The 27,769-nt window shown below is 60.4% G+C and overlaps 1 protein-coding gene across 1 annotated transcript in view; it reads left to right on the top strand.

Moving 5' to 3' along the window:
- Positions 1–7,518: 7,518 nt before the first annotated feature.
- The window catches only part of CLCN2 (chloride voltage-gated channel 2), a 29,709-nt gene continuing 9,458 nt past the window's right edge, over positions 7,519–27,769 (top strand). The window contains 12 exon segments of the mRNA XM_077826350.1: positions 7,519–7,675; positions 21,138–21,269; positions 21,710–21,838; positions 22,020–22,153; positions 22,398–22,475; positions 23,266–23,344; positions 24,805–24,930; positions 25,601–25,685; positions 25,926–26,027; positions 26,352–26,436; positions 26,770–26,925; positions 27,169–27,238. Of these exon segments, the coding sequence (XP_077682476.1) occupies positions 7,519–7,675; positions 21,138–21,269; positions 21,710–21,838; positions 22,020–22,153; positions 22,398–22,475; positions 23,266–23,344; positions 24,805–24,930; positions 25,601–25,685; positions 25,926–26,027; positions 26,352–26,436; positions 26,770–26,925; positions 27,169–27,238 (1,333 nt within the window).

Genomic DNA, 27,769 nt, shown 5'->3' with positions numbered 1-27,769 from the left:
CTTGGTGCCTGATTCTTGTCTCCCTGCTGCCCATTCACATGGTGGCATCAGGGACAAGGCGGGGGGCGGCTGCTCCGTCTTCTGTGCCGTGGCTGAGCTCGGGGCAGGGCCTTGGGCGGCTGTGAAGCCCCTAGTGACCGGACACGGCTGGCACACAGGGGTACCCATGACGATGGACCAGTGCAGGCTGGTGGGGCATCGGTACTGGAACATGACGTGCCAGTGTAACCATCCCGGGTGCCCAGAAAAGCAGGCCTGGGTGCAGCTGCGCCAGGGTACCTGGGCACGAGAAGGATCCCTGCAACCCAGACTCACTCTGGCGCTGCCCTGGGACACAGCTACAGAGAGCTCCCTCCCTTAGTCTGCCCAGCCTGCCACACTGGAGGAAGAGCCATGGGGCAGCGGTGCCCAGCCCCTCCCCTCTCGTTTATCTCCGAGGCCTAACTTCCTGCAGCTGGAGATGCAAATCCCAGCTCTGGGAGGGGAGTCACAGGCAAGCAGGAAAATACAAATGCATGCCCAGCGCAGCGCCCTCTCCCTGGCCACACAGGGTGCCCCATGCCCCTATCAATGCCAGGGCATCTTGATGAATTCCTCTGTCCCTGGGATGGGGCACTCTGGGGCTGGGTGACTGACAACCCCCTCAGTCCTCTGATCCCCAGGCCAGGAGATCTGGGGCGTTTTCGCTGCGCTGTCTCGGGGCTGCACTGGGCTTGGGGTGGGGCGCTTTAAATGGGCTCAGGCACTGCCCAAGGGGGGTAACCTGGGGCCTGGAGCTGAGTGCACCCGAGGCAGGACATTTAAGTGAAAGGTCCAGAAAAGAGACCCCCACCCGCTGCCCCCAAGTCCCAGCTCCCCCTGCCCCTCCCAGAGCTGTGATTGTTCAGCTGTTTCTCTGCGGAGGCTGGAGCCTCACTGCTGTTTGTTTTCAAAAGGCCTTTGTTGAAAAATAAGCCGGGGGAAGGCAGCGAGCTGTGCCCAGACCCCTCCTGGGAGCCCAAACAAAGCGCCCGGCCATTGGAAGAGCGAGCAGGGAGTGCGGGGTTGCGGCTGGACACTGCCAAGACCGCAGAGGAGAATCCGCCGTCCTTAGGGGAGCGAGGCTCGCCCGGGACCCCCTTCTCAGAGAGGATCGGTGCCTCCTGGGGGTGCTGTGAGCCACGGCCCCACCCTGCTGTTTGGGGTGAGCCGGCAGGCCGGACACAGGGATCACTGCAGCCCCAGTTGTATCAATATTTTTACTTGGGAAAGAACAAAACAAGTTAAGTCCGAACAGGGCGCAATCCAGAGTGTGTCTGGGTCGGTCAGTGCACAAGTGAGTGACGGGGGTGGGAGGGCGGCAGCTGGGCATATCTTGGGCAGAGGTTCCAGTGTATTCAGTGGGGCGTGCTCTGCTACTGCCCCCGACCCATGCCTTGCCTGGGCACCCGACTGCCTTCTCAGAGAATGGGAGCAGGTTTGAGTTGCCAAGCCGGGGAGTCAGTTTCGGGGCCGAGCTTTGCATGCCCCACCGTAGGACAAGGTTGTTTGTCTGACTGAGCTTGGTGCGTGATGGGAGAGGGACAGGCCAGAGCGTGGACCGACAGCCTGGGAGAAAGGAAGGATTAGCCCCAGAACTGAAGCCCACAGAGCCTAGCCCAAGATGCACCAGGGAGTCTGTGTCACAGCAGGGAACTGAACCCCGGGCTCGGCTGTCCCAGTCCACTGTGTGAACCACAAGCCCATTGTCCCCTTCCCAGCTGCACTGGTGCCTGCATTAAGCATGAACTGCACATGCCCCCCACCCCCACCCGGATGCGGCGCTCAGCTTAGGCACCCCAGTCCCAGAAAGCAGGTATTGGAGGGGCAGCTAGAGTCGAGGGTGCGTAACGGTTTCCATTCTAAGCCCCTGCCGTGGCACTTGCTGGTGCTCCAAGGGCTGGCCACTGGCGGGAAGGGAAGTCTGAACAGAATCGGCTCAGCCAGCGGAAGGGGGCTCAGGTGGGGGCTGTCTTCCACTCAGATCCTGCAGCGGCTTTGTTTTCTCCTTGATCAGTTCGGCAGCTGAAGTGGCTGGAGTTTAGCAGGGGTCCGGCTCTCCCCCAGAGGAAGCTGGCTTTGATTCGACCGAGTGATGAGCCGTTGGCGATGCTGTCGTGTGGCTCTGCTGGGCATGTGTTTTTCAGGGCTTGTAAAGCGCCTGGCGGGGGCAGGATACCCAACCAGTGTGGTTCTTCTCCCCATAGGCGTTTCTCATTTTACTTCCCCTTTAAACAAGGACAAACCCGCTCGTAACGTCCCCCAGCGAAGCTCCGTGAATGCCGCATTGCCGCTGCTCAGGAAAGGTCAAGTTCTGGCGGCGGGTGCGCCCCGCCTTGCCTGTCATTGTGGTGATCAGGGCCAGCTTTGCAGGCTCCCCTTGGTTCCTATGCCGATTTCTCCACAACGGAGTGCAGCTGCCCCGATCGCCGGCGTTTCCTGCCTGAGCCACCAGCTGGCACCCGAACGAAATAGCGCTTGTCGGGGAGGAGTTCAGAGACTGGCATCAAGCTGAGCTGGGGGAGTTGGGAATGATGTACCAGGAGGGACTGAGAGGACCTGCATTTACCTGGGGGAGGTCACACGGGCTAGCGGCAGGAGGGAGGGGTTGTTTAGACTGATCTGAGGGGATGCAGGCCGAGCAGCAGGAAGCTGTAACAGCCTCTATCAAAAGTACTTCGATAGCCCCCATCTCCCTAATGGGGGCGTGAAATGTTTAATGTGTTTATCCTCACTGGTGCCAATGCACACATCACCCACTGGAATGGCCAGTCCTTCACTTCAAGCTCACTAGGCTTGAATCTGGTGGCAGGGAGTTCCACAGGCTCACCTTGGGTTAGGGACAAAGACATTTCCTCGATTGTGACATGAGTGCTAGGTCCCAGGCCAAGGTCTTGGTGGGGAAGTAGCCTCATCCCACCCAGTATTGCTGCCAGCAGCCTCCTTGGGGACAGCCAGGCCTAGGTGGACAGAGATTCCCGCCCAGGCCAGCTGTTATCCCCATAGGGCAGATGGGGAGCTGAGTGACTTGCCCAAGGTTACGGGGCATCTGTGGCGGAGCAGGGAATTGAACCCAGCCCTCCTGGGTCAGTGCCTGACCCCCTTTACCATCCGTCCCCGCCCTTGCAGGGCGAACTCTGGGGTTAGTGCACGCTATGGGGAAGGACACTTCACGTGCGTCACGGGAACCCAGCCTGCAGGGCCCCTTGCCAGACCTGCTGAGCTATGGGGCTGATCCCATGCTCAGGCCCTAGAGCCCCAGGGACTGGCCCGGTTCACCCTGCTCTCCCCACCCCCTGCGCTCTGCGGATTTCTATCCCTCGCTGCCATGCCTATTTCCTATCCACAGGGCCCAACTCTTCCATTTCTCCCTGGCACCCCCTTGTGGCTCTCTGGCAACAGTGCATGCTCCCTGCCTGCCTCCCATGCAGCGTGGGCCTCTGCTCCCCGTGCCCCTCCTCGCCTCTCCCCACATGCCAGCCTGCGCTGGGGGCAGCCTGCACTCCCCTGCGGGGCGAGGGGCAGCACTGAGACTGGGGGCGGACCCAGTTCCATTCAAACCAAATATTTCCCTCAGCTGCCCTGGTGGCGTGGGGGTGGGGGGGAAGGCAGGACTCTGCCAAGTCAGGCCAGTCCCGGGTGCGCCCCAGGTTAACTCCTGAGGGAGCACATCGGGAATCCCTTTGGGTCTGGCCCCATTGCTCAACGCCCCCCCCCCCCCCAGCACTCTGAGGGCAGCCCAGACATTTGCTGTCTCTGTGTCTCTGCACCCACCCCCCCCCAGCAGTGCCCTCTCTGGAAGCAGACAAGGGATGTGGGGAAAGCAGCGGGGGAGGGGGTGGATCGAGGGGGGCTTTAAGCTGCCGTCCTGTCCAAAGTGTCTCTGGGTCTCCCCTCTCCCCACCCCTTTCCCTGCTCACCGGGCCAGCTCGGAGCGTATGTCTCTGGGCAAGAGGGCTGAGATTGGACTCCCGCCCTGGAGCCGGGTTCATCCCCAGTGCAGGCCCCCTCCTCCCCCAGTGCATCACTTCTGTCTCTCCAAGGGGGCTGCAAAGGATCTGGTGCTTTTCAAAGGGGGTCTGAGAGGAACCTGGGTGTCCTGGTGCATCCTCGGGCTGCCGCACCGGCCCTGCCCAGACCACTAGGCCCCCGCCTTCAGTGCTGATTTGGGAGACGCTAAGCAGAGCCCGGCTCTGGCCTGGAGTCTGCATGGGCCAGCGAGGAGCAGGCTGGGGCAAGTCTAGCCTGCCTTCTGCAGGGGACCCCGAGACCTCCGCCTCCTGGGGCCCCATCACCCCTTAGCTTGCAGGGACAGCACAGCCGAGCCCTGCGGCCCGCATGGGCTGAGCTGTGTCCGGGGCTGCTGGGGCTGGGTCGGACAAGGCCCCGGGTTGCGCCGACTCAGGCAGGCCCGTCCAGCCTGGCCCTGGGACTGCGGGGGAATCGGCATGGCCCTCACGGAGCCCCTGTGCTGAGGCTCCAGTGCACTTGGTGCCAGAACTGTCAGGCCCCTCGGCTTTTCTTCCCATGAGGGGCCGTCTCTTGCTAAAGCCTCCCATTGTTCCTGGCACTCTGTATTCCGGCCCTGCCACGGGGGAGGAAGTCCTTGGCAGTGCCCTTACAGTACAGGATCAATGCCCGCCTGCGCACCCCTCCTGCTGGAGAGAGGGCACAGGGAGCTCGCAGCAGGGGCCGTGCCAGCCTCAGACCCCGGGCTCCTGTCTCCGCAGCTACAGCCAGCCTCACTTTTAAAGTCTCAAGTGCAGAACAGCCTGGTTGGCCCATCACTGGCACCCAGTGGCTGCCCATCTACTTGGGGGTGGGGAGGCCTCTTGTGAGCTGCCCCTGCTTACTGGGGTAATTCCCCCATGTCTGTCCCACTGTGTGTTGGGGAGTTTCCCCTGAGACGCGGCTTGGCCCTCTCCACCCTCAGGGTATCTGTGAACAATGCTCCTGGCCTCAGCCCTCTGCGAATCTCGGGGAGGGAGAGGGACAATTCCCGTTGTCAGCTCCTTGGCCTGGGATCCAGCTCTTGTATTTCAGAATGATAAAAGGAAATGGGTTTTGTCCCTAAGACACGATGAGCCTGTGGAACTCCCTGCCACCAGATCAGTGAGGCCCAGACCCTGGCGGGCTTGAAGTGGAGGATTGGCCGTTCATTAGCTAGTACTTCCCTGCAAGGACACTTGATAGGGCGAAGGTTCAGACCCCACAGCTGACAGGCTTCGAATGACCTGCTGGTCGGGGCAGGTTAGTCCTTCACCCACTGTCTTGCACCATCAGCCCTGGCTGTAGCCAGAAGGCTGCGATAGCTGGTTCACTGCCCTGGCTGGATCCATGTGGTCACTTCACCCAGGCTTCTAGGCAGCTGGTAGCTGGCAGTGGCTATCCGGTAACTGACTGGGGCTGCATCTGAGCTCCCAGAATGACCTCGAGGTGAAAGGCTCCATCTCTGGGTGTGGTCCTCAGTCACCGTCCCCTGAGCAGGGCCAGCACCGGGTTACGTCCCAGCGCCCTGCTCACCCACCGGTTCAGCACAGGTAGCGGGATCAGCTCCACTGGACGATGCAAGTCTGTTGCTCTGTAGGGACCCTCCCGCCCACCCCCGCCTCCAGCTCTGTGCCTGCCCCCATAAGCCATGGGGAATCCCCCACTCATTCTACATCTTCCCCTCCTATCACTCTGCAGCTTCCCCCAGACCCTAAGGGGTCCCTCCACTCTGCATCTGCCCCCCTGCTGCTCTGTGCCCCCCAGAGCCCAGGGGACCCACCCTGCTCTACATCTGCCCCCCTGGTCTGCCCCTGCAGGGACTCCCTGACTGGGGGAGCTGGCATCCCCTATCTAAGAGAAGAGAAAAGCTGTAATGAGCCTCTCCCTTGAAGAGCCTTGGCAGCTTGAGAGCTCACCAACGCTGGGGCTGAAAGGAGCAAGCTGCCGGGCCCCGCTCCCAGTGGGCACATTCAGAGTCTAGGGTGTTGCAGAGCCCCCTCACTGGGCCTGCACCTGGCCTGCGGCCCAGCAGGGTGGGGCCTAGGGGCAGGGAATTGTCTGGAAGCCCACTCTGAAAGGCTTTGCCCAGCTCGGTGGAGCAGGCTGAGAACAGCCTGGTTGGCCCATCGCTGGCACCCAGTGGCTGCCCATCCCCTTGGTGGTGGGGAGGCCTCTTGTGAGCTGCCCCTGCTGCATTCTGGGTAACAGGGGGTCGGGGGGTATGAGCCCTGGGATTGTCCCCCTTGTTTGGAATCCGCCGTCCCCCTGATCTGGTGCTGGCAGGGTGGGGAACACGCCCGCCACTGATGTCAGGCTGCCACCGGCGGGTCACTGGGTGGGCGGTGCTGTGTGCTGATGCCAGTCCACGCCAGCTGGGGACTGGTGCTGGGAGACGCATTGCACTGGGGGAACAATTGCTATTGATTGTGAAGCTTCCTTATCTGCCTGGCATTGTTCTGGCCAGGCTGGGAGCCCAGCGCCTACCCCTGCCTCTGTCTGCCTGTGGATTCCCCTCTCTGCTGTGGGAAAGGGGGGGCTGAGACCTGGAGGCTGGCCCCAGGACTGGATCCAGCCAACGCAGAGCTGTTTGCTCCTGTTGCTTCTTGCCCTGCTTTCCTGGCAGCGTTTCCCAATGGGAGGAGCACGGGGTTGGGGGTTGGGACTTCTGGGTTCGAGACTCCCAGCTCCCGCACAGAGTCTGATCCCGAGCCAGTTGCTCCCCAGCCTTGGTTTCCCCATCCACGCGGGGGAGGGTAGCTGTGTCCATGCAGTGCTGGGAGCCTGAAGGGCCCCATGCGGACGCCCGGCCTTGCTGTCCTGTCGCTCCCCCGCCCTTGCAGCTGTCTCATCCCTTGGCCCCCTGCCTCGTGCGGCTGGGAAAGGGCTGGAGCCAGGAAGCCCTATCTCTGCACGGGGTCGCCTAGATCTGGATCTGGGCTAGGCCTGCCCGGGCAGGCTGGGACACTGTAGAGGGCCACTGCCCACTGGGCTGGCCTGTGCCCTGCTTGCCAACGGCACGGCCCGTCACTACATGGGCCCAGGGCTGTTCAGCACATGCCCTGCCTCCATAACGCTGCTGTGCCCTCAGTGCTGTGCGGGGTAAAGGCACCATGAAGGGGGAGGAGAAGGAAACCCGGTGGGGGGGTTGAGAGGTAAATGGAGCCCGGGGCTGGAAAGCAGGGCAGTCAGGGAGGTGGAGAGTAGGGGGCAGGTGTGCCGGCCCTTAGACCCCAGCATGTGGGGTGCTGGTGTGAGCGGCTGCAATGGGGTTGGGCTGGGACGTTCGGGGAAGGGCTAAGCCACGGGCTTCTCCCCCCCCCAAGCTGCCAGCTCCCCCAGCTCTGCCTGTGCCGGGGGGGGCGGGTGGGGGAGCCAGAGGCAAACCCCCCCGTCTTCTCCCGCAGGCTCCTCTCCAGGGTCACCGAGCCCTGGTGCGGGTGGGGGCCTACGGGGCGGATTATCCCGCCGTCTGGCCTGCCGCCCGCCCTGACGCTGCGCTCTCTCTGCCAGATGTATGGCCGCTACACTCAGGACCTGGGGGCCTTTGCCAAGGACGAGGCGGCGCGCATCCGGCTGCAGCAGAAGCGCTGGAAAGCCTTCCCGCAGGAGCGCGCCCTCGGGCCGGAGCTGCTGGAGTACGACCAGAGCCGCTGCGCCCGCTGCCGCAGTAAGGAGCCCGCCGGGGCCATCGCATGGGGATGGGGGGGCCTCCTGTGAAACCCGCTCCCACGGGCCTCCAGCCCAGTGAGACCACAGCCTCCCCAGCTCCCTACGGCCTCACGCAGGGAGTCCTTGCTGCACGGGTGTGTGCGCTCAGGCCTAGTGTACACACGACCACACCCCGGGCCCTCGTGCACTCCCAGTGCACGCCCAGGCCTGAGCGCACACCCCAGCGCATGCCTGGGCCCTCGTGCACACCCCGGTGAACACCCAGGCCCTTGTGCACTCCCCGGTGAACACCCAGGCCCTCGTGCACACCCCGGTGAACACCCAGGCCCTCGTGCACACCCCGGTGAACACCCAGGCCCTCGTGCACTCCCCGGTGAACACCCAGGCCCTCGTGCACTCCCCTGTGAACACCCAGTCCCTCGTGCACACCCCGGTGAACACCCAGGCCCTCATGCACACCCCGGTGCTTGCCCAGGTCCTCATGCACTCCCTGTTGCACACCCCAATGCATGCCTGGGCTCTCATGCACACCCAGGCCCTCGTGCACACCCTGGTGAACACCCAGGCCCTCGTGCACACCCCAGTGCATGCCCGGGTCCTCATGCACTCCCTGTTGCACACCCCAACGCATGCCTGGGCTCTCATGCACACCCAGGCCCTCGTGCACACCCCGGTGAACACCCAGGCCCTCGTGCACACCCCAGTGCATGCCCGGGTCCTCATGCACTCCCTGTTGCACACCCCAACGCATGCCTGGGCTCTCATGCACACCCAGGCCCTCGTGCACACCCCGGTGAACACCCAGGCCCTCGTGCACACCCCAGTGCATGCCCGGGTCCTCATGCACTCCCTGGTGCATGCCTGGGCCCCCATGCATACCCTGGTGCACACTCCGGTGCATGCCCAGGCCCTCGTGCACACTCATCGCTCCCCCTTGCACCTCCCTCTTTCCACCCATCCCAGCCTGCCCCTCTTCCCTCTCCTCTCTGCCTCTCTTCTCTTGTCCCATTTGGCCCACTCTGTGCTGCTGGCTCAGTGGTTGTGCCGGGGCTCACAGCCCCCAGCCAGGCACTGTTGAGCTCACCAGTCCCCTTTCTTCTTTGTTTTCTCTCGCTCCCTGGCTCTGGGTCTCCTTCCAAGTCTCCATCCCTGCCCGCCCCGCAGACCCAGAGCTGGGCCATGCCTCCTGGAGGGAGAGCAGCCAGTGACCCGTAACAATAGGCTAAGCATGCGTGACCTCACCCTGTGCAACACGGGGATTTGGGCCGTGTCCTTGGCGCAAACCGGGCCGCTGGAGAGAAAATTACTCACGCATTGTCATCGGACACTCACAAATGAGGGCAGTGATACCCGCCCAACTGGGCACCTGCAGAAACGTGGCCTTCCCAAAAATAACTAGCGGCCCCTCCCTGCCTGTGCCCACGCCAGGGTGGGGACGGGACGATTCCCCCTCCCTGCCCGTGCCCACGTGAGGGACCCAGATCCCCTGTTCTCAGCACACGGAGCCAATCCCCATCCCCATGTGTGTCGGAGCAGGGGAGATGTGTGATTTCTTTTGGTCTTTTCGATTACGCGCATTTCCCTTTGTGACGGGAAGTCCCGTGACTCCTCACGCAGCCGGGTGAGCCGGGCTCATCTGCTGCACTCAGGGGGCATGAGCACTGCCAGGCAGGGGGTGGCGGGCGAGCTGGGCAGGCGTGTATTGAGTGCAGTGTGAACAGAGCCTGGATGTGTGTGGTGGGGGGGAGACCTGACTGTCCCCATGGCTGGGGGGAGTATGAACTGTGTGCCTGCGTAGGGCAGGGAGGGCGTGGAAAGTAGGGGTGTGGGTGTTTTCTGCAGGGGGGGCTCTGTTCTGAGTGCCAGGGTTAGCAGGGGTCCTCCCCCCACACCTACCCTCCATCCCCGTGCTATGCTGACTTGTGGGCTCCCGGCATTGGGACGTTCTGTTCCCTGGCTCCCCCAGGCATGGTTGTGGCGCTGGGCACCTCCCACCCACCCCCTTGGGGGCCCTAAAATAGTCCCCTTGACAACTGGCGTCGCTCTGGCTCGCATTGTTCTTGAGGCACATTCTCTGTCAGAGCACAGCCTGCTCCGATGGCCCATGTGTCCCAGGGCCCCACCCAGCAGGCCCCTGCCCCGCTGGCTCCTCGCCCGGCTGCTTGGGCAGGGTGGAGCCCCTGGCCAGCTGGCTCGCTGTGCCGCTGAGGGCTGTGGTGTCAATGTTGTGACATGTGTTTTCCTGGCTCTGGGTCTGGGTCCCTCATGTGCTTGCTCCAGGCCTGGCTCCATGGCCGGGTCTGGGGGTTCTGCCCTGGCGCTGCCCATGGCAGAAATCAGAGGAGCTGCTCCCCCCTACTAGAGACTGGGCAAAGAGCAGGCCTCTCTAGCTGCTCTGGCGGGCGCTGGGGGCTCTGTTTCAGCCCCTCAGCTGGCTCCTGGCCCCTGCTGAGCTGCGGGGGTCTCTTAGGGTTCTGCCATGCCCAGATTCCCTATGGCCTCATGCCCCTGGCAAGCTCATCTGATGCACTCAAGGGGCATGAGCGCTGCCGGGCAGGGGGGTGCGAGATGGGCAGGTGTGTATTGAGCGCAGTGTTTACAGAGCCTCTATGGGTGAGGAAGGGACCTGAATGCCCCCATGGCTGGGGGGAGTGTGAGCTATGTGCAGGCATGGGGCGGGGAGGACATGGAAAGTTGGGGTGTGGGGGTGTTCTGCAGGCAGGCTCTGCTCTGAGAGAGTCAAATGTGGTAAAATCTTAAAAATAAAAAACTCAATACTAACGGGAGATTTCAGCTACCCTCATATCGACTGGGTACATGTCACCTCAGGACGGGACGCAGAGATAAATGTTCTTGACCCCATAAATGACTGCTTCTTGGAGCTGCTGGTCCTGGAACCCACCAGAGGAGAGGCAATTCTTGATTTAGTCCTAAGCGGAGCACAGGATCTGGTCCAGGAAGTGAATATAACTGAACCGCTTGGTAATTGTGACCATAACACAATAAAATGTAACATCCCTGTGGGAGGGAAAACACCACAGTAGCCCACCACGGTCGCATTTAATTTCAGAAAGGGGAACTGCACATAAATGTGGAGGTTAGTGAAACAGAAATTAAAAGGGACAGCCCCAAAAGCAGGGGTGAAAGTAAGTCGAGGGTACTCTGGGGCCAGCTCTGGCCCCCGGAAGGGGTGGGGTTGAGGGGGTCAGAGCCAGCCCCAGCCCACCCTGTAAGGTACGTTCCCCACCCCCACCCCCCCTCGGGGTAGCAGCAGCAGCCCGGGGCTCCGGAGGCTATTTAAAGGGCCCGCGGCTCCCCTGCTTCTACCACCTCGGTCCTTTAAATAGCCGCCGGAGCCCTGCAGTAGCGGTGGCAGGGCTCCAGTGGCTATTTAAAGGGCCCAGGCGATAGAAGCAGGGGAGCCTCAAGCCCTTTAAATAGCGGCCGGAGCCCTGCAGCCGCTACCCCAAGGCTCCAGCAGCGGGGCTCTGGAGGCAATTTAAAGGGCCTGGGGCTCCAGCCACTGCTGGGAGCCCCAGGCCCTTTAAATTGCCCCCTGGGGAAGCCGGGCTGCCCCAGTACAGTGCACCGGCTCTTGCCGGTACGCCGTACTGGGGCATACTGGCTTACTTTCACCTCTGCCCAAAAGTGAAATGCTTGTAAGCTGCATGGAAACTTTTTAAAGACACCATAGTAGAAGCTCAAATTAAATGTACACCCCAAATTAAAAACCATAGTAAGAGGATCAAAGCAGTGCCTGCCACTGTGGCTAAACAACAAAGTAAAAGAAGCAGAGAGAGGGAAGAAGGCATCCTTTAAAAAGTGGAAGCTAAATCCTAGTGAGGAAAATACAAAAGAGCATAAACTCTGGCATGGGAAGTGTAAAAGTATAATTAGGAAGGCCAAAAAAGAATTTGAAGAGCAACTAGCCAAAGATTCAAAAAGTAACAATTTTTAAGTACATCCGAAGCAGGAAGCCTGCTAAACAACCAGTGGGGCCACTGGACGATCGAGGTGCTGAAGGAGCACTCAAGGATGAAAAGGCCATTGCGGAGAAACTCAATGAATTCCTTGATTAGTCTTCACTGCAGAGGATATGAGGGAGATTCCCACACCTGAGCCACTCTTTTTAGGTGACAAATCTTAGGAACTGTCCCAGCTTGAGGTGTCAGTAGAGGAGGGTTTGGAACAAATTGATACCTTAAACAGTAATAAGTCACCAGGACTAGATGGGATTCACCCAAGAGTTTTGAAGGAACTCAAATGTGAAATTGCAGAACTACTAACTGTGGTATAAAGAAAAGGAGGACTTGTGGCACCTTAGAGACTAACCAATTTATTTGAGCATAAGCTTTCGAGAGCTACAGTTCACCGATGAAGTGAGCTGTAGCTCACGAAAGCTTATGCTCAAATAAATTGGTTAGTCTCTAAGGTGCCACAAGTCCTCCTTTTCTTTTTGCGAATACAGACTAACACGGCTGCTACTCTGATAACTGTGGTATGTAACCCATCATTTAAATCAGCATCGGTACAAGATGACTGGAGGAGAGCTAATGTGGTGCCAATTTTTTTTAAAGGCTCAAGAGGCGATCCCGGCAATTACAGGCCGGTAAGCCTGACTTCAGTACTGCGCAAACTGGCGGAAACTGTCGTACCAAACAGAATTATCAGACACATAGATGAACATGATTTGTTGGGGCAGAGTCAGCATAGTTTTTGTAAAGGGAAATCCTGCCTCAGCACTGCTAGAATTCTTCGAGGGGATCAATTAGCATGTGGACAAGGGGGATCCAGTGGATATAGTGTACTTAGACTTTCAGAAAGCCTTTGACAAGGTCCCGCATCAAAGGCTCTTAAGCAAAGTAAACAGTCATGGGATAAGAGGGAAGGTTCTTTCATGGATCAGTAACTAGCTGAAAGATAGGTTTCAGAGTAGCAGCTGTGTTAGTCTGGACTTGTGGCACCTTAGGACTAACCAATTTATTTAAGCATAAGCTTTCATGAAGTGAGCTGTACCGCACGAAGGCTTATGCTCAAATAAATTGGTTAGTCTCTAAGGTGCCACAAGTCCTCCTTTTCTTTTAGTTGAAAGATAGGAAACAAAGAGTAGGAAAGATAGGAAACTATTTACCTCTCTCCAGTCTGGTCAGTTTTCAGAATGGAGAGAGGTAAATAGTGGTTTCCCCCAGGGGTCTGTAGTAGGACCAGTGCTGTTCAAAATATTCATAAATGATCTTGAAAAAGGGGTGAACAGTAAGGTGGCAAAATCTGCAGACAATACAAAATTACTCAAGATAGTTAAGTTCAAAGCAGATTGCGAAGAGTGACAAAGGGATCTCACAGAACTGGGTGACTGGGCAACAAAATAACAGATGAAATTTAATGTTGATAAATGCAAAGTAATGCACGTTGGAAAACATAATCCCAACTATACATATACAATGAGGGGGTCTAAATTAGCTGTTTCCACTCAGGAAAGAGATCTTGGACTGATTGTGGATAGTTCCCTGAAAACATCCACTCAATGTGCAGCCGAATGTTAGGAACCATTAAGAAAGGGATAGATAACAAGACAGAAAAATATCATGTTGCCTCTCTATAAATCCGTGGTCCGCCCACATCTTGAATACTGCGGGCAGATGTGGTCGCCACACCTCAAAAAAGAAAAGAAACAAAAGGAAGTATTTCTTCACACAATGCATAGTCAACCCGTGGAACCAGTTGCCTGGGGATGTTGTGAAGGTCAGAACCATAACAGGCCTCAGAAAAGAACTAGACACGTTCATGGAGGATAGCCAGGATGGGCAGGAATGCAACCCTATGTTCTGGGTGTCCCTAGCTTCTGTTTGCCAGCAGCTGGGAATGGGCAATGGGATGGATCACTTGGTGATTACCTGTTCTGTCCATTCCCTCTGGGGAACCTGGCACCGGACACTGTTAGAAGACAGGGTACTGGGCTAGATGGACCATTGGTCTGACCCCGTATGGGCTTATTCTGCACCCCCCACCCCCCACATTTGAATCTGGGCAATTGGTAATAGGGGACTCCAGCAGCTGGGAGACCAGGGTGATGGACACTTCAGGACTAGCCCGTAGGCAATGTCAGATACCCCCTCACCCGCATGATCCCTCAGCCCAGCAGTTCTGTGTCATGTCAGAGCTCCTAGAAGGGGGGCACAAGTGGGCTCCCCCAAGCACCCGGGCCCCAGCTCAGGAGGGAAGGGCCCCGGATGCTGCTGTCTGTTTCCAAGCCCCAGTCGTGAGGGCTGGGTGCTGAAGCTGCCCCGTGAGGCCATGCTGGGCAGCCCAGAGGGGGCAGTGCTCTGGGGAATGCTGTGTCCAGTGAGTCCAGCACACGCTGCTGACCCAGTCGCCTCCCCAGCGAGTGTCGCAGGAGGCTGGGCCGTGTGAGGCTGGTAGGGACCGGCTGCAGCAGCTGCGGTTGGCACGATGCCAGCTTGGCACAATCCAGGGGTTACTGTCATGCAACAGGAGGAGACCCTGGCGGGCCAATCCCAGGCAGCCAGTCGCCAGTTTGCTGCAAGTGGATCCAGTGGCAGGGTGCCACGTGCTTCCAAGCCCCGTGAGCCTGGGTGGAGTCCTGTCACTGGCTTCTAGCTCTGGGGCCTTAAGACACACCCCGGGGCAAAGACCTTTGTCTGACATCCTCTGTTAGGACAAGGGGCACCAGTGTCTGAGCCCCCCAGTTGATCTCCCATGTTCCCTCAGAGCTCTGTGGAGGCTGTGGGTGCTCTGGGCTTCCCCCCTTCAGGGACAGCGTGGCAGGAAAGCTAAGAACAGGCTCAGCAAAGGGATTTCCTAACCCAAGTCACATCACTCCTCCAGGCAACCATTGCCAGCCTGCTGCCAGGGCCCTGATGCAGTAGCCAAGCTCAGAGTTTCTCATCACTGTCGTGGGGAGCATCACTCCATGGGCAAACGTGAGGCCGGGAACTCCTTGGGCCTGCGTCGGCACTGCCGAACTGCCTGCCCCAATTATCGCTGGTGTCCTTAGGCTGGGTCCGCGCTGGCTAGGCCGTGATGGGGGCAGTTCCTGTCTCTCGCCAAGCCTGCCCAGGGCCTTGTCTTCGCTATGACTATAACCGAGCCCAGGGCAGCTGGCCGCAACATGTGGTGTGGAAGGGTCCCAAGTGCACCCCTCCAAGCCAGGCTGTTCTTGCTCAGGGAATGTGCTTTCGGTCCTGGGTGTGCCTGGAGGTGATGAGTGGGTAGTGGTGTGAGGAGAGGCTGTCTACTTTCAGGGGGTGAGCTCAGGTGACCAGAGTCTCCAGGGCAGAGAGGAACCATCGGATGGGGGGAGTGTCTGTGCCCTAGGGATCTGTTGGTGCCCACTAGCAGAGGGCAGCGGAGAGGTGCATAAGGGTTATAGGGTGTAATGATGCTGGTTCTGACGGGACCCAACGGAGAGTGCTAATTCAGGACAAATTGCTTAAAGCAGGGCAGTTACAGCCCAAGGCTGGGGTTTTTCCACCTCTAAGGCAAACCAAACCAGACAGACAGAGAGGACTTTGGTTTTACCCCACTGGCTAACCACAAGTCACACAAGCAATTCCCTGAGACACTCCAGTTTCCCAGTATCCCCACCAGTGCCACTCGTTATGGGGATGAATGGTTATGAAAACCAATACCCCAGTAAAAGAAAGAAGGTTCTCTCGATCCCAAAGGACCAAGCCCCAGACCCAGGTCAATATACAAGTTAGATCTTACCCACAAATCACGCTGTTGCCAAACCTTTAGAATCTAAAATCTAAAGGTTTATTCATAAAAGGAAAAAGCTAGAGATGAGAGCGAGAATGGGTTCAATGGAATCATTGACATACAGTGATGGCCAAGTTCTTGGTTCAGGCTTGTAGCAATAATGGAATAAGCTGCAGGTTCAAATCAAGTCTCTGGAGAACATCCACAGCTGGGATGGATCATTCAGTCCTTTGTGTAGAGCTTCCATTTGTAGCAAAGTCCCTCCAGAAGTAAGAAGCAGGACTGCAGACAAGATGGAGATGAGGCATCAGGCTTTTATAAAAACAACAAGGAGTCTGGTGGCACCTTAAAGACTAACAGATTTATTTGGGCATAAGCTTTTGTGAGTAAAACCCCACTTCTTCAGATGCACAGAGTGAAAATTACAGATGCAGGCATGACATAATGACACATGAAGGGAAGGGAGTTACCTCACAAGTGGAGAACCAGTGCTGACAGGACCACTTCGATCAGGGTGGATGTGGTCTACTCCCAATAATAGGTGAGGAGGTGTCAATTCCAGGAGAGGCAAAGCTGCTTTTGTAGTGAGCCAGCCACTCCCAGTCCCTATTCAAGCCCAAATTAATGGTGTTAAATTTGCAAATGAATTTTAGTTCTGCTGTTTCTCTTTGAAGTCTGTTTCTGAAGTTTTTTTGTTCAAGAAAAGCTACTTTTAAATCTGTTACTGAATGTCCAGGAAGATTGAAGTGTTCTCCCACTGGCTTTTGTATGTTACCATTCCTGATGTCCGATTTGTGTCCATTTATTCTTTTACGAAGGGACTGTCCGGTTTGGCCAAAGTACATGTCAGAGAGACACTGCTGGCACATGATGGCATATATCACATTAGTAGATGTGCAGGTGAATGAGCCCCTGATGGTGTGGCTGATGTGGTTGGGTCCTCTGATGGTGTCACTACAGTAGATATGGGGACAGAGTAGGCAACAAGGTTTGCTACAGGGATTGGCTCCTGGATTAGTGTATTTGTGGTGTGGTGTGTTGTTGCTGGTGAGTATTTGCTTCAGGTTGCAAATACTGGACACAGATCAGACATCAGGAATGGTAACATACAAAAGCCAGTGGGAGAACACTTCAATCTCCCTGGACATTCAGTAACAGATTTAAAAGTAGCTTTTCTTGAACAAAAAAACTTCAGAAACAGACTTCAAAGAGAAACAGCAGAACTTTAAAATTCATTTGCAAATTTAATACCATTAATTTGGGCTTGAATAGGGACTGGGTGTGACTGGCTCACTACAAAAGCAGCTTTGCCTCTCCTGGAATTGACACCTCCTCACCTATTATTGGGAGTAGACCACATCCACCCTGATCGAATTGGTCCTGTCAGCACTGGTTCTCCACTTGAGGTAACTCCCTTTCCTTCATGTGTCATTATGTAATGCCTGCATTTGTAATTTTCACGCCATGCATCTGAAGAAGTGGGGTTTTACCCACAAAAGCTTATACTCAAATAAAGCTGTTAGTCTTTAAGGTGCCGCCAGACTTCTTGTTGTTTTTGTGGCTACAGTCTAACACGGCCACCCCCTGATACTTGACAGCCTTTTATAGTCTCTTGCCATGTAGTCTTTATTTCTTTGTTCCAAAGACAAGCTACCCAGCACATGGCATGGAAAAACCTGAGTTCTGTCCCTAGGCATGTCCCTGCGTGCCTTGCTGAGTCACCAGGCGTATCTGCCTTCTCTCAATGGGTCAATTGTGTAGCTGATGGTTCTTCATGGGCCATCAAGCAGGCTAGGCAGAGCTGACACCAACTTGTCTGGGGTGTCACCCAGAAGCACAGCACAAGTTTGAACTACAGACAGTATAGAGCCAATATTCATAACTTTAACCACAAAAATGATACATGCAGACAGACAGCATAATCCTAACCAGCAAATCATAACCTTGTCTTAGACACCTTATTTGACTCCCTTTATACAAGATTTGGTGCCACTACAGGACCTTGATTGCAACAATGTTCTGTACGGTCCCCATTCAAATCAATAACATCCCATAGGGATACCCAGGGTCTGGGATCTACATATTAGTTTGGCACAGTGTCTGCAGGCTCTGAGCTGCTGGGATGAGTGGGGCACAGGTGACCTGGAAACACCTCCCTCTTCCCCCAACCTCCCCTCTGGGCTTATCCTGAGCGTAGGCGCCAGGGCTGGGGGAGCCAGTACGGGGTGCGATCTGATCCCGGGCCGCTCACTGCAGGCCACATTCTTCTGGGCTCTGGGTCTGATTGATCCCCCCCACACATCTCCCAGTGCTGGTGCCAATTGTCCGGTGTTAGCCAAGTGCTGACTCCCTGCAGCAATCCACTGGGCCTGCACTAATGGTAGTGGCCACGAGAGGGCGGACGAGGCTGAGGACCCGGCCCCAGACCCCAGTGCTTTGCAGGCCAGGAGCATGGGGGCTGGTGGGATCTCTATGGGAGCCCAGGCCCTGGGGTGGCAGGCTGAGCGGAGCAGCTGCCCCAGGTACAGGTGGGGGCAGAGAAGCCTCAGTCTCGGGCTGGCTGCTGGGGCCAGCTGGAGCTGCCAAGCCACGATGCTGCCAAGCACTGTGGCTCTGGGCCGTGGAGCTGCCTTGGGGCACCTTGCTGTGGGCACAGCAGCATCGGCATCAGCCCCTGCTTTGCTCAGACATCGGCCAGGAGACCGGCTGGCTCATTGCCAGGGAGCCACCAGCCATCGGGGCTCAAGAGGTGCCCATCCCTTAGGTGCCTGCTCAGCCTTGGGGCTGGCTCCTCGCTGGCTGGGTCTCTAGAGGCCCACTCAGAGCCCTGGAAGCCATCCCTCTGGCCTGCCTCATGCCTCACCCTCCGCACCGCAGCAATGCCCCCTCCTCTGCCCTGTTCTCCCCCCGGGACATCTCCCCGTTGCAAAATTCATTCCGCACATGGATGTAAAAATTTAAGGGAACATTGGTCCCAACCCACATCCCCCGCTGCTATCCCAGCTGAAGGCTTTCTGTGCTGTGAGCAGCCTTGCCTCACTTCCCCCAACACCCCGCTCCCCGGAGACCTCGCAGGCACTTAGCAAGTGTTTGGCTCTGTGCCCTGCGTGCCAGGGCTGGGAGGAAGAAACACGGCCGGTGGGGAGCGAGAGACCTCGCTCCAGGAGAGATGAGACTGACGGCCCCAGCCCGTGTCCCTGCACCCAGCCTCAGTGGCATCACTGCCTATGGGGCAAGAGGGCAGTTGTCCCCCAGACTTGTCATAGGTCAATATGCTCCACTTGCCTCCCCACTTTGCAGGATATAATATAATCACCTATCATGTTCCATATGCCGACACTAGTTTGCCCCACATCCTTTGGATTTTCTGAAATGACACCCTTGCCTGGCACTAGGGGGCGTTGTGCTGCTGCCCCGCCGCACCCTGCCCATCTCCGCGTGCCCAGCCTGGCACTAGGGGGCGCTGTGCTGCTTTAGATGCTGCCCTGCCTCTCTTTCCCCCACACCCCAGCTTGGTGTTGAGGGGCCCTGCAGTTCTCACTCTGCCCCAGCGTGGCCTTTGAGGGCACTCTGCTGTGGCAATGTAAATGTCAACGTCCAGGGTTGTCTGGCGTGTGAGACAAGTGGACTGTGGGTCTCCGTCTGCAGCCGTCTCTGCTGGACTGCCCGCAGCGCAGCTCCCACAATGAACTGGCACCTGGGGCATCTTTGTTCAGCACTGGGAGAGCAGAGGGCTGCAGGGTCGGGGTTGAGGGGCACTGGCAGAGCTGTGGGTCGGGGGAGCCCAGGGCTGGGATAGCAGTGGGGGCTGTAGGTCAGGATTGAAGGGCACCGGCAGAGCTATGGGTCAGGGGAGCCCAGGGCTGGGATAGCAGTGGGGGCTGTAGGTCAGGATTGAAGGGCACCGGCAGAGCTATGGGTCAGGGGAGCCCAGGGCTGGGATAGCAGTGGGGGCTGTAGGTCAGGATTGAAGGGCACCGGCAGAGCTATGGGTCAGGGGAGCCCAGGGCTGGGATAGCAGTGGGGGCTGTAGGTCAGGACTGAGGGGCACCGGCAGAGCTATGGGGGGAGCCCAGAGCTGGGATAGCAGCGGGGGATGTGGGTTGGGACCAATGTTCCCTTAAATTTTTACATCCATGTGCGGAATGAATTTTGTTATGTGCACCAAGAGGGAGGTGACGTGTGGGGGGGGTGGGGCCGAGGGGTTCGGAGTGTGGAGGGGGCTCAGGGCTGGAGCAGAGGGGTTGGGGTGTGCGGGGGTGATGGCTCTGGCTGGGGCTGTGGGCTCTGGGGTAGGGCCAGAGATGAGGGGTTTGGGGTGCGGGAGGAGGATCAGGGATGGGGCAGAGGGTTGGTACGCAGGGGGGTGAGGGTTCCGGGGCGGGTGGGGGCGACTCTGGGAGGGGGGCCAGAAACGAGGGCTTTGGGGTGCAGGCTGCCCTGGGGCTGCGGCAGGGAGAGAGGACTGCCCCCAGCCCTCTCTCGTTGCAGCAGCCTGGGACCGGGGGAAAGGCGCCTCTCTCCAGCTTCAGCAACTCCAAGGCTGGGGCCAGGGGAGAGGTGCCTCTCCTTGCCTGCGTGGCCCGCTAGAGCCTTCTGCGCGGCCACGTAGCTTAGAGGGAGCTTAGGCTGGGACTGAGGGACATTGGCGGCGCTGTGGGTGGGGAGCCCAGGGCTGAGATAGCAGGGGGCTGTGGGTCAGGACTGAGGGGCGCTGGCAGAGCTGTGGGGTGGGAGGACCATTTGCCCAGCAACCTCCCAGCTCTGTGCCCATGCGTTCCTGGCTGAGGGGCGCTCTGGGCTGGGGCAGCGTCAGTCGTGGGTGGGTGGGCCCCAGGTGACCCGCCTGCTGAGTGCTCCTCTCTGCCATCCTGTGCCAGGTTCCCTGGCCAGGCAGAGCCCTGGGGATGAGAACTTCCCTGTCTCTCTCCCCAGCTGGGGGTGTGGGGCTGGGCTGCTCTGCCCAGCACTGCTGAGGTCTGGGCGAAAGCAGGTGAGTTAACACAAGCTGCTGGTTGGCTCGCTGCCCTGGAGCCAGTTCAGCCTGTGCCCCCTGAGCTCAGGGCACCCCGGGGGGCACAGCCCATGCCTTTCCTAGGAGCTGACCCATGCAAAGGCAGCTGGGGTCCCCAGGGAGCATGGAGCCGGCTCCTCCCTCCCCTGGGTCCTTCAGGCTTAGCACCCTCCTGGACCCCTGGCCAGCCCTACCCGAGGGTGTCCCTTCTCCTGGAGTTTGGCCCTGTGCCCGACTGCTCTGACTTCTCTCCTCCAAGCCCCATCTCTCCCCAAGTGACAGAGGCTTGAGCCCGGCCTGCAAGGTCCCTGTGGCCAGGGCAGGAGCCAGGGCAAATAGCTGGAGCGGGCACAGGCTGGCTCTGCCCATCCCCTGTGCCCTGTCCTGAGGAGCTGACACGGAGCTCAGTGCAGATACCCAGGCTGTGCTAACCCCCGAGGGTCTGCCGGGGCCATGTCCCAGCCCACCTGGCCGCCTGGGTCCTGGACGCTCCCCCAGCCCACAATTTCCCCTTTCCCCCACCCCCGGTGCCCCAGTGGCCCATTGCTGGAGAGCTTGGATTGCTGCAAAGAGATCTGTGCGGATTCTCCATGCGTCTGAGCCGTGCCCATCCCCGTGGCCGTGTGGGAGACAGGTTACGGGGGGTCGGTTAATCTTGCCTCCAGGGGCTGGGCAGGGAGGGTGGGCCCTTCGCTCTCCACGCTCAGCTCCCGCGCTCTCCCCACAGTCTGCACCGTGCGATGCCAGAAGTTCCTCATCTCCAAGGTGGGCGAGGACTGGATCTTCCTCATCCTGCTGGGGCTGGTCATGGCGCTAGTGAGCTGGGCCATGGACTTCGCCATAGCCACCTGCCTGCAAGGTGAGGGGGGCCGGGGCCACTCGCCTCTATGCCCACAACCTGAGCCAGGCAGCTGGTCCACTTGGCACCCTGAGGGCACAGCCAGGATTGCCCAGGTGGGGGGCTGGGTACTCTGTCAGCCAGGGGACTGGGCCCAGGTGTGGAGCTGAGTAGGTGTCAGCCAGGCAGGGATGTGTCCGAGGCATGGCTAGGCAGGCTGCTGCCCAGGGGTGCTGTCTCTCCCCATGGGTTTGGGCTCAGTCCTGTGACGTGGTGGCTGCCTTGAGCAGAGGCTCCCGGCAGTGGAAGCATTTGGCCCCTCTGGATGGGGCCCTGTCACCCTGAGTGGGGCCCCATCTGTGCCCTCCCTCCCCTGGGCTGGGCCGGGCTCAGTCCCTTTGGGGAGTCAGTGACCCTGATCCCAGCAAGCCCCCTCAGTGACTCCCCCTATCTCTCTGCAGCCCAGAAGTGGATGTACGGGGGCCTGGACACCAACGTCTTCCTGCAGTACATGGCCTGGGTCACCTACCCCGTGGTGCTCATCACCTTCTCGGCCGGCTTCACCCAGATCCTGGCCCCGCAGGCTGTGGGTAGGAGCCAGCCCCTGCCCCTTGGGATCCCCCAGCCCGCTGTGCGAGGCCACGCCTGGGGGAATCACCCCTCCTGTGCCCAGCTCTCCGGCCTGGGGGTGGGGGGCTGAACCTGGATCTCCTCTCCCCCCGAAAAGGGTACGGACCCTCTCTCTGGGTGCTTATCCATCCCCTTCCCCAGGCTCTGGCATCCCCGAGATGAAGACCATTCTCCGGGGTGTGGTGCTGAAGGAGTATCTCACCCTCAAAACCTTCGTGGCCAAGGTCATCGGCCTGACCTGTGCTCTGGGCAGCGGGATGCCCCTGGGCAAGGAGGTAAGAGGGGCAGAGGAGCTACTGGGCCATGTCTGGAGGGGGCACAAGCTGGGTGCCAGGTGCAGTGGGCGGGTGGCCCTACCAGGGTGCATGTACCAGATGTGGTGGGTGGTTGGCGCTGCTGGGGGGGCGTGTGCCAGGTGCGGTGGGCGGGCAGCTCTGCCCATGAGCAAGTCTTCCCACAAGGCTCCCTGCTTTGAGGCTGGGTGCCCGTGGTAACCGGTCCCTGGCACTCTTCCCACAGGGGCCCTTTGTCCACATTGCCAGCATGTGTGCCACCCTGCTCAGCAAATTCCTCTCTCTCTTTGGAGGCATCTACAAGGTGAGAGGCTGACGCTGTGCGGCCTGCGGGTGCTGACCAAACGGGTACCGGGGGCAGGTCTGGGCTGGGAATGCAGGTCTATTGGGCGGGGGGTGGGGGCTCTCAGGTATGCGGAGGGACCTTTGAGCTGGGGGGCAGGAGGTTTGTTCTCTCTGACCCTGGCAAGGGAGAGGGTTAGCCCCATGGAGGGTGTCTCTGGCCATGGCTGGGCAGGGCAGGAGGGTGGCTCTGGCCCTGGCAGGGGAGAGGGTGAGCCCGTTGAAGGGTGTCTCCGGCCATGGCAGGGGAGAGGGTGAGCCCCACAGGGGGTGTCTCTGTCCATGGCTGGGTGGGGCGGGAGGGTGGCTCTGGCCCTGGAAGGGGAGCAGGTGAGCCCCACAGGGTTGTCTCCAGCCATGGCAGGGGAGAGGGTGAGCCCCACAGGGGGTGTCTCTGTCCATGGCTGGGTGGGGCAGGAGGATGTCTCCGGCCATGGCAGGGGAGAGGGTGAGCCCCAAGGGAGGGTGTCTCTGTCCATGGCTGGGTGGGGCAGGAGGGTGTCTCCGGCCATGGCAGGGGAGAGGGTGAGCCCCACGGGGGGTGTCTCTGTCCATGGCTGGCTGGGGCGGGAGGGTGGCTCTGGCCCTGGCAGGGGAGCGGGTGAGCCCCTCGGGGGTGTCTCCGGCCATGGCAGGGGAGAGGTGAGCCCCGGGAGGGTCTCTCTGGCCACGGCTGCCTGGGGCGTGTCCCCGCAGGGAGCTCCCGTCCCGGCGCTGCCCTCCATTGTCTCCTGCTCTCTCTTGCCTTGCAGAACGAGTCTCGCAATATTGAGATGCTGGCGGCTGCCTGTGCCGTGGGCGTCGGCTGCTGCTTTGCTGCCCCCATCGGAGGTAGGGCCAGCCATGCGGGCTGTGGGGCTGGACCCTCCCCTGCCCCTTCCCTGCCTGATCCCAGAGCTGCCCATGGCTCTGAGCAAACCCAGCCCTCCAGCAGGGCAGCATGGGAGCTGTGCCTGGCCAGGGGGCCCCATCCCCCTCACAGGCCTTTGCACCTCGTGTCCCCAAGACCCTGATCTGGTGGGGACAGCCACACGGCAGGGGAGGCCCTGCACACCTGGGCCTGGCTGGCCACCAAACTGGCCGGGAGCGAGGCCCGGGACAGGCCACCGCCTCTTCCCCCCAAGTTGCTGGGGTCCCCACCTGACACCCCCCCAAGCGGCAGGGCGGGTGGACACAGGTGGATGCTATGGGGCATGCAGGCCAGATGAACACAGAGTTTTGGGCCCAGCCCCCTGCTTTCCTCTCTCCTCACAGCTGTGCCCGGACTAGCCCCCGATCCCCCCTGCACTCTGCCATTGTGTTGCCTCTCGCTTTCCCCTCAACTGCAGGGAAGCCGCTCCCCGACTGCCCTGCCCATGCCCGGGCACACAGGCCCCACGGCACCAACCCAGTCTGTACGGGCCTCCCGGGACGGAGCCCAGCAGCCCCCAGAACCCCCCCACACCTCAATGCTGCAGGTACCCTGGGCTCCAGAGACACGCACCGGCCAGGACTGGCCTCCCAGGTGCCTAGGGGGGTCCCCAAGGCTCTGTGCCCATGGCGGGGGTGGCAGAGGCCACTGCGTGGAGGGCGATCCCCCCAGAAGATGTAATATCTCCTCCTTTCCCCTCCTCTCTGCGCTCCAGGGAGGCCCAGCTCCGGCCCCATGGCTCCCTCGCAGCTTTGCGCTCCTAGGTTGGTGACGTGTCTAACTCTTTGCAGTGTCCCCCTCTGTCCATCTGTCTGTGTATGCTTGTCCCTCCTGCTTGCCCCAGCTGGACTGTCAGTGCCTTGCCCCCTCTCCCCCAAGATGGGCTGGTCCCTGCTTATGCCCCAGCACTGCCCACTCACTCGCACCACTCCCCTGTGCCCCCAAGGCAGGACCCGCTCGCTGTTGGGGGTGGCTGCCCAGCTGGCTGGAGAGGGGACCACTTGGCTCTGGCAGGGGGTGGCTCGGGGCCCTCTCCCAGCTGCCATCCTCACCTCAGGGCCAGCCAGCTGCAAATTGCGACCGTGCCCATACGTGGCTAACCACACGGACCCAAGGTGCCCACCTAACCCCAGGAGCTGCCCATGCGGTTATAGTCTGGTCCCAAGAGGCCTTGGCACACAAATGTAAAGCCTGGGGAAGTGGAGATGCCCCAGGAGGTGTGTCTGGGTCTGGTGACCCTGTGCCGGCCCCTGCGTGGACTGTGCGTGGGCAGGCCGGGAGGCCCGTCTTGGGGCCGCGGGCTGTGTGGAGCGGAGCCCCCAGTGTGCCAAGGGGCCATGGTGGCACTGCTTCTTCCCCTCCCCTCTGCCCCCCCCCCCAGGCGTCCTCTTCAGCATCGAGGTCACGTCCACCTTCTTCGCCGTCCGCAATTATTGGCGGGGGTTCTTCGCCGCCACCTTCAGTGCCTTCATCTTCCGCGTGCTCGCCGTGTGGAACAAGGACGAAGGTACAGCCCGCCCAGCCCCCCAGGGAACCGGCCCCTCCAGCCTGCGCCGGCTACTGCCCTGCTGGCAGGAGCCCAGGGCTGGGGTAGTCGGGGGTTGGGATTGAGGGGCGCTGGCAGAGCTGGGGGGTGGGGGAAGCCCAGGGCTGGGTAGTCGGGGGTTGGGATTGAGGGGCGCTGGCAGAGCTGGGGGGTGGGGGAAGCCCAGGGCTGGGGTAGTCGGGGGTTGGGATTGAGGGGCGCTGGCAGAGCTGGGGGGTGGGGGAAGCCCAGGGATGGGGTAGTCGGGGGTTGGGATTGAGGGGCGCTGGCAGAGCTGGGGGGTGGGGGAAGCCCAGGGATGGGGTAGTCGGGGGTTGGGATTGAGGGGAGCTGGCAGAGCTGGGGGGTGGGGGAAGACCAGGGCTGGGGTAGTCGGGGGTTGGGATTCAGGGGTGCTGGCAGAGCTGGGGGGTGGGATTAAGGGGCACTGGCAGAGCTGGGGGGGAGCAGAGTCCAACCAAGGCCATGGGGGTCTCCAGCCAGGCCCGGCCTAATGGCATGGGCCCAAGGGGCCGCAGTGCTCCGAGTGGCAAGCAGCTGCCCAGTATTGGAGCAGGGCGTCCGGGTGCTAGGCCTCCCTGGAGGTCCCCTGGGTGACACGCTCCCCCCCGCGGTATCTCGTCCCCCCCAGAGACCATAACGGCTCTGTTCAAAACCCGCTTCCGGCTGGACTTCCCCTTCGACCTGCAGGAGCTGCCCGCCTTTGCTGTCATCGGGTGAGTCCAGTGCCTTCTGTGACTCCAACCCCACTCGGGGGGGCATTGCTGCGGGGCAGGGGGGAGAGATATCAGACTTCCTGGGTGGGACGGGGAGGGATATATGAGGGGACTCTCCCCTCTTTCTGGGCCCCCTGTGCTGGGGCAGGGGGCATCCTCAGTGCCCCCCCCACATCCCTGACAGGACCACCCCAGCAGTAGCTTCCTGGTGGTGGCTCACTCGGACGCCCCTCTCCCCAGGATTGCCAGTGGCTTCGGAGGGGCACTCTTTGTCTACTTCAACCGCAAGATCGTCCAGTTCATGCGCAAGCAGAAGACCATCAACCGCTTCCTGATGAAGAAGTAAGTGGTGCCTGCTGGCTCCCTCCCTGAGACTAGGGGCCCTTTGATCCCAGAGCAGGGGGCCCTGAGTACAGCACCCCCAGAACCAGGCCTGGCTGAGGAGCAGGTGGAGGGAGAACCCAGACTGGGGCGAGTTGGGGTTGGGGAGCAGGGGATTGAGCTGGGTGGGGCGCTGCATGCTGGCTGGGCTCTTTGGTTCCCTATGAAGCAGCTGCTGGCATGGGAGCTGCTGGGCACAGGGTGGTGCTAGTCCTTCCCTGAGGGCTGGGGCCAGTTGTGGTGGGTGCGGTGGGATCACTTGCTGTGTATGTTGCTCCCACGCAGGCGCCTGCTTTTCCCCGCGCTGGTCACTCTGCTCATCTCCACGCTCACCTTCCCGCCTGGCTTCGGACAGTTCATGGCCGGCCAGGTAACCCGCTCCCCTACCCTAGCCTGGCAGCCCTGCCCAGTGGGTATCACTGGCACTCATTTGGAGAACCTGCTGCTCTGTGCTTGCCCCAGCTGTGACTTGAACCCGGGACCCTGGCATCTGGAGCCAAAGCTCCAGTAGTGTCAGCCCTGATGTCTCCCAGATCTCCAGCAGCCAGAGGGCCAGATGCTGTGATGGGCTGGGCTGGGCTGGGCTGGGGAGGGCACCCAGCCCCCACGAGGTCCCTGACAGGGAGCATCCTCGGGAGGGTGGGGAGATGGGGTGGAGGCGCTGCCCCGGGTTCACCCTGTCTGCCACGGTCCTTCTCCGCAGCTCAGCCAGAAGGACACCCTGGTGACCCTGTTTGACAACCGCACCTGGGCCAAGCAGGGCCTGGCTGAGGAGTTCGAGTACATTGGCATCTCTGAGGCCTGGAAGCACTCGCACGCCAACGTCTTCATCACCCTGCTGGTTTTCATCCTCATGAAGGTGGGTCCCCGCGCCAGGGCTGGGGCTGTCCAGCTCACACCCCCTCTCCTCCTCCCCTTCCCCCGCACCGGGGCTGGGGTGTGGGAGGGGCCCTGGCTGGATGGGTGTGGCCCTGGCTGGGGTGTGGTCAGGCCCCTGGATGGGTGGGTGTGGTCTGGGTGGGCGTGGGCATGGCACTGGCTGGGTGGGTGTGCAGAGGATCTGGCTGGCTGGATGACCCCTGACTCATGTCTCTGCCCTTAGTTCTGGATGTCAGCCCTGGCCACCACCATCCCAGTGCCCTGCGGCACCTTCATGCCCGTCTTTGTCATTGGTGAGTACCAGCCCCGGAGGCACTCCTGGCCTCGCCCTGAGCCGGCCTGCCTGTGCAGAGCCCAGGGCAGCCCTACCCATGCCACCCAGCTCCCAAAGGGGCAGCGCCTCCACGAGCTACTAACCAGCCCCTCCAGGCAGAGAGGAGAGAGCTGGTTCGCCCACAGTCCCCTTGCGCTGGCCGTTGTCCTCCGGCAACAGTGGCAGCTCCCTGGTGTGGCTGGTGCCTCGTGAGTGCGATGGGGTCCTGATGCCGGGGGTTGCCCCTCGGGGCAGGCCCTTTCCCGGAGTGCCAGGCCTGCTCAGGGCTTTGGGAAGGAGCTTCGGTACCTCTCAGCCCTGGTCGGAGTGGTGGTGGCCCAGTGTTCACTAGTGCTGGGTGGCACAGCACCCCTCCCCTGCCCCTGCGGGAGCATGCAGCCAGCACCATCCTCACTCCAGAGCCCCAACCACCCAGGGTGGGAAGGAAGGGGCAGGGAATAGCCATAGGGGGTACAGACCCTAGTGCCACCTTGGGCCACCTCTCATGGTG

Source organism: Eretmochelys imbricata, chromosome 9, assembly GCF_965152235.1.
Source record: "Eretmochelys imbricata isolate rEreImb1 chromosome 9, rEreImb1.hap1, whole genome shotgun sequence".
Taxonomy (NCBI): domain Eukaryota; kingdom Metazoa; phylum Chordata; order Testudines; family Cheloniidae; genus Eretmochelys; species Eretmochelys imbricata.
This window is presented reverse-complemented; position numbering and strand designations above follow the sequence as displayed.